We start from the raw sequence: 5480 nt of genomic DNA on the forward strand, positions 1-5480 counted from the left end.
TAGGAAGAGGACCCACAAAGTGCATGCCTCCTACTATTCCCAGCCAGAAAGGGAGAAGAAGAGAAGAGAGCGATCAACGCTCGAAAGCCAAGGCAACGTAGCAATAGTTGTTGTTGGTGCAACTACATCGGTCAACATCAATGACAAACACCCAATGTCGAGCCTACAGTTTGGAGTAATACCATAGGTTTAGCCCCCCAAGCATAGGTTTTTCAACTACACACACCCCACTTCTTTGTCTTCAATTACTCTCTTCCCCTCTTAGACATATACCCACACAAAGAATGGGATGTGAATTTGATGTTCGTAAATACCTTTGCTTTCCTAACAACATTTCACATGTTCCCCCCTAAGAACACAAAAATTAACATTTAAATGCACATTTACAAACACATTTATGTACTTGAATACATGTAGGTACATAAATATACTAAGACGTATATGCACATAAACGTGAGAAAGACGTACACAATCATCTATACATGAAAACATTTCCATGTTCACACATACACACGTAGGTCATTACATGGTGATATACATTTCACATATTTTGACCGTGGGAGCATATTCGCCGAGCTAATGTACATTTCAATGTCTTCGATAATGCGGTTGACATGCACTCTTTCGTGGGAGCATATTTGCCGAGCTAATGTACATTTCAATGTGTTCGACAATGCGATTGACATGCACTCTTTTCATACAAAGCTCTCGCTTTAATAAAGTATGTATATGTCAAGAACACATTTAATTGGGGAGCACTAAAAATCAGTAACATGAGTAATTATGGTATCCCACCGGGTGCTTACAAATTGTACTCCTTATTCGGAAAACATAACAAAAAAAACAAAAATACAATACAAGTCCTGTGTATTCACGCCATAGATTCTGGTTGTTTTTAAGAGCAAAACGTGGCGGTGTTCCATTTCTTTTTATTTATCAGGAGTAACATCCATTCTCGAAACTTCTTCATTCGTTCCACGTGAAATTTTTTTTTGGGCGGCGGGGATGACGTCATCAGAAGAGGGTGGTGATGTCATGCCCCGGGATGCATCCGCTGTCGGACGTCTTCTTCAGGCCGTCGCCGTACGGGAACAGCGTGGATGCCACGTCAGCCACCTCCGCCCTGCTGGCATTCAGTGACGTGGCAAGCGCGCGTGCGGGCACCTGGAACAGTGCCAGGCTGGCGGACTGCATGAACACACACACACACACACACACACACACACACGTAACATACATACCAAAAACCATCACAACCAATTCAGCAGCAGCAGCAGCAGTAGTAGTAGTAATTCGTTAAGCATACATATATATAAGTTAAAAGCTTTTTTGAAACACAAGTTTCAATAAACACACATGAAGTAGTAGTAGTAGTGGTGGTGGTGGTGGTGGTGGTGGTAGTAGTTAGTGTGGGGAAAATTGAAATGTACCAGTGTGCCCGGGTTCTGGCTGTTAAGGGCGGAGATGTAGTCGGCCGTCACTTTGCCGACATTGATCTCGAAATGCAGGAGCCCGCGTGGGAAGAGCGTGACATCGCCCGGATACAGAATGTTGATGTGTGGAGTCCCTATTTGTTTTTGATGAAAAATTCAATCATTAAATTAGATGATATGAGGAATCCATCTAATTTAAATGCCTAGTAACCCTACTAGAGAAGAATAATTTTAAAGACATTTGTTTCAAACTTGTGCGCACCCGAGGTGTCGACGAATCCGACTTGGAGTGATCCCCCGGAGATGAGCGTGAGGATCTCGGTCGCACGCGGGTGAGTGTGTGGCAGATTCACACCGCACGGCACCATGTTGAACCGCACGTACGTGATCCCCTCCGACCTAAAACAAAATATAAGGATCCATCGGTCACTATAAAGATAGAGGAGCATGTTAAAGGGCTTAGGTGTTAGAAGAAGGAATGTCGTATATTACATGGTGAGGGGTAGGTTGGTGATGTTAACCGCGGCCCTAATACCTCCAGTGTCTCGTGTGACGGCACCATTAGTTAACAAATCTCGGAGGACGAATTGACTCTCGGGTGCGGTCGTGGGGATGTCCACCAACGGATCCGGATCTGCTCCATTAACCATTGTCATCATAACCACCATCATTATAGTGGTGAAACCCAAAATGGGGATCAACGCATTCATGGCCATAATTAAATTTAGAACTACCAAACAAGGCTTGAACGTATAGTATGTTAGGCTAGAGAATGATAAATACTAACAAAAACAATTATGCCAGCCACTTCGTCTAACAAGTGTCTCTTACTTCTCAACCTCACTTGGTAATGCCTTTTTATACATCTAACCCATACCCATATATTTATTTATATATGTGTGTGTTGCTCAGTAATGATAGTCTCCAAATAGAAAACGTAATTAGTCTTGTCTTTGAACAATCCTACCTGTCTTCGTCTTGGTCCATGTCTACTAGTGTTTATTCTCCTTTTAAGGAACTAAATTTCTACTAAGAATCCATGTTCATGGTGACGTGGTAAACAAGAAAGGGCATCATTTGACATTGTCAGCTACAGTTTTCTTTTTGATAGATAAATAAGTATCTAGAGTAGTTTTATTCGACTATCACAAAGAAGGCATGTGGAAACTATGTTAAAATTAAGTAGAAAACATTGCGACCTTATAAACGCAATTCCTATGTTAGTTGTTTTAAATAATTTATTCTCAAAAAAATAATAATAAAATTCCCCTTTTCCGGTGTTGTCGACAAAAAGCATGACATTTTGCCTGAATTCTCCTCCTCCCCGATTACACCACAACAACTTGCATGCACATACTAGCGACTTAGGGTGAAGCTTAGGTTTAGGGTTACACATACACATGCACACACATAAATCAACGAGCAGACACACACGTAAATACTTATATTCATGCATAGAACGTAATACACGTGTTCGTGCAAGCATTCAAACGTTTGAAAACGAACACGTTTGAAAGGGGAAAATGCTTGCTCCTGGTTTTATTTTCTCTTTGCAGTATTCAGAGTTTGCCTCGATTTGGTACCGTTGGCTAACCGCTGACTAAATACAGATTCATGGGTTGTCAATATAAATCAGTTCACCCTATTGGCAAGTTGTCATGCTTTGACTATCTATATCTTGGGTTCAATTCCTCTCATCACATATTATAGCAAAATTTTATGTTAGTGTCATATTGTTTTTTCCCTTTTTTTCTTTTAATATTAATAGAAATTAGCTCAACCTAGTGGTAAGTTTCATGCTACTATTGCTTATGTCTTGGGTTCAATTCTCAATTTTCTCATATCTTCTCGCTAGTGTCATGTCATGGCAAAATTTTATGTTAGTGTGATGTTCCTTTTTTTTCTTTCTTTGTTATTGGAAATTAGCTCACCCTAGTGGTAAGTTGTTAAGCTACTACTGCCTATGTCATGTTTCCTTCATAGTCTCAAATATACGTTTTATGAGTTTTTGAACGTTTGATTATAATTTATAATGACATATTTTGATTCAATCTCTATAGTTCATACTCACTTTTTTGTAAAGTTCCAAAGAGAGGAGGATAGAGATGTCTTGATTCTTAAGAAGCATCCCAAAGGTATGCATGTGATACAATGCAAATATTCCAACCATACTTATGTTGGTGGTTCACAATGGATTAGAGTCCACTTATTGGGATTGAGAGTGAATCAATATATAATATAGACAATGGCCAATCCAATCCAACTTCGAGATTATTTACCATACACGTTTGATTGAATCATTCTCGAATGCGAATGCACGTATGATACGTATGGTTATTCTATGCATCCATGTAATTATACACATATATGGACTTACATTCATCTTTATAATCACACATATATACATAGATTCATACAATCATTTATACACATACACATTCATGCACATAGACTTATAGAATCCTACACATACATTTATAAATACAACCCTTCATGAAACCACATTCATTAAATCATATATGTAAATCACACATTTATTCAATCATGTACACACACATATATATTCATACAAACTTTTATACATACACATCCATCAAATTGGACACATATGTACATTCATACAAAGAGTTATCCATATTTATTGACACATACATATCCATATATACATTCATGTAAGGAATTATATTACATACACAAACCATCATTAAATCACACTCATACACATCGACATAGACATATATACATGAATTCATATATTCATGCCCATTCATACCTTCGTACACACACATTCCTTCAATCATACACAACCCATTTATACATTCTCCAACCATTCAATTATACACACACAAACATACATCAAGTGTTCCTTTTTTAACACACATTCATGCACACACATTCATTAAATCATACTCATACACATACACATACAATATACAATTGTTTCACACATTTATAGACATTCATACCTACATACACACATTCATCCAATCATAGACATACATATACTCATTCATATGCTGACAAGTGTTGTGTGTCCAAAGTTTCTACACCTTTGGGATTTGCAACCTCCAACGCTTTGGACAACCAACATGCATTACAATCGAAGAGAAAGCTTGATGGTCACCCAGTCGAGGTCTGTAGGCTCCGCATTCTACACACTCTAGGGATATGCACGTGTTAGCCATCGAGCTCCCCTTTTCTCTCTCTTTTGGGCTCAAAGGTGCTGGCCAAATGATTTACTTAAGTGCATCGAGCCTTCAAAGGTTGAGGTCATCCAATACACAACTCGAGCGTTCAATCTTTGTGGGTTGGGTTGTTGAGCCCTTGAATCGAGTTATTTCTTTCTAGTTTATTGCACTTATCAAGAGTTGAGATAATGTGTTTAACACATGACTCTGGCACTCCAACCTCATGGTTTAAGTTTGCCCCTCCTTGAGTTAGGGTCTTTTCTTATTTTGCCTTGCACTTATGGAGGGTTGAGCTCATGCAATCAACACAAGACTCGAGCAAGCAACCCTTGAGGGTTGGGTTCCCATGTGCCCTTGATTTTAAGTTCTTCTCCATGACTTGCTCTTGTTGAGTGCGAGGATGGAGTCACTTGGTGGATCGAACAATCGATACACACTCTTGAGTGTTCAATATGTCGATCAAACACTCCACCTTCATATGCCCTCTTTAGTTAGTTCACATAATTTGCACTTTTAGCACTCATTCTAGTCTTGGAAAGCATGAATGTTACTTGCTTTGCTTGATACTTGGTTTTTAGAGATTTGATGTCATCAGATCGACTCTTGTCATTTGCTGAATTTCCTTTGCTTGTAACCTTTTCTTGAGAACTGTGATTGTCGACTAGAAATTTTCGTTTTGGTTCTAACTAGATTTCCTCGATGAAAAATTAAGTGAGTTAGAAATGCCTCTTTTGAATTTACACAAATTCACACATAGGCTAAATTTGCTTGATGATTCAATTCTTGATTTGAAAATCCCATGATGATCCTTGGTTGGCTACAAACCACATAAGAAGTAATAAAATCCTTTCCAAATATA

The 5480-nt window shown here is 38.7% G+C and overlaps 1 protein-coding gene across 1 annotated transcript; it reads right to left on the bottom strand.

Moving 5' to 3' along the window:
• Positions 1 to 763: 763 nt before the first annotated feature.
• Positions 764 to 2291, bottom strand: LOC147855503 (germin-like protein 5-1). The gene is made up of 4 exons (XM_087330623.1): positions 1926 to 2291; positions 1696 to 1832; positions 1431 to 1567; positions 764 to 1188 (listed from the first exon to the last, which is right to left on the bottom strand). The coding sequence occupies exons 1-4, from the start codon at positions 2147 to 2149 to the stop codon at positions 1015 to 1017; spliced, it is 672 nt and encodes a 223-aa protein (XP_087186749.1). The 5' UTR covers positions 2150 to 2291; the 3' UTR covers positions 764 to 1014.
• Positions 2292 to 5480: the final 3189 nt, after the last annotated feature.

Source organism: Azolla caroliniana, unplaced genomic scaffold (assembly GCF_043228905.1).
Source record: "Azolla caroliniana isolate FFs.n. ecotype wild unplaced genomic scaffold, voAzoCaro1.0.p SCAF_14, whole genome shotgun sequence".
In the NCBI taxonomy this organism is placed as follows: domain Eukaryota; kingdom Viridiplantae; phylum Streptophyta; class Polypodiopsida; order Salviniales; family Salviniaceae; genus Azolla; species Azolla caroliniana.

Coding starts and splice junctions, on each gene's coding strand:
- LOC147855503 (XM_087330623.1), bottom strand. CDS start 2,149: ATGGCCATGAATGCGTTGATCCCCATTTTGGGTTTCACCACTATAATG. Junction 1,568..1,695: donor CGGATTCGTCGACACCTCGG/GTGCGCACAAGT, acceptor AAAAACAAATAG/GGACTCCACACATCAACATT. Junction 1,189..1,430: donor GCCAGAACCCGGGCACACTG/GTACATTTCAAT, acceptor GTGTTCATGCAG/TCCGCCAGCCTGGCACTGTT.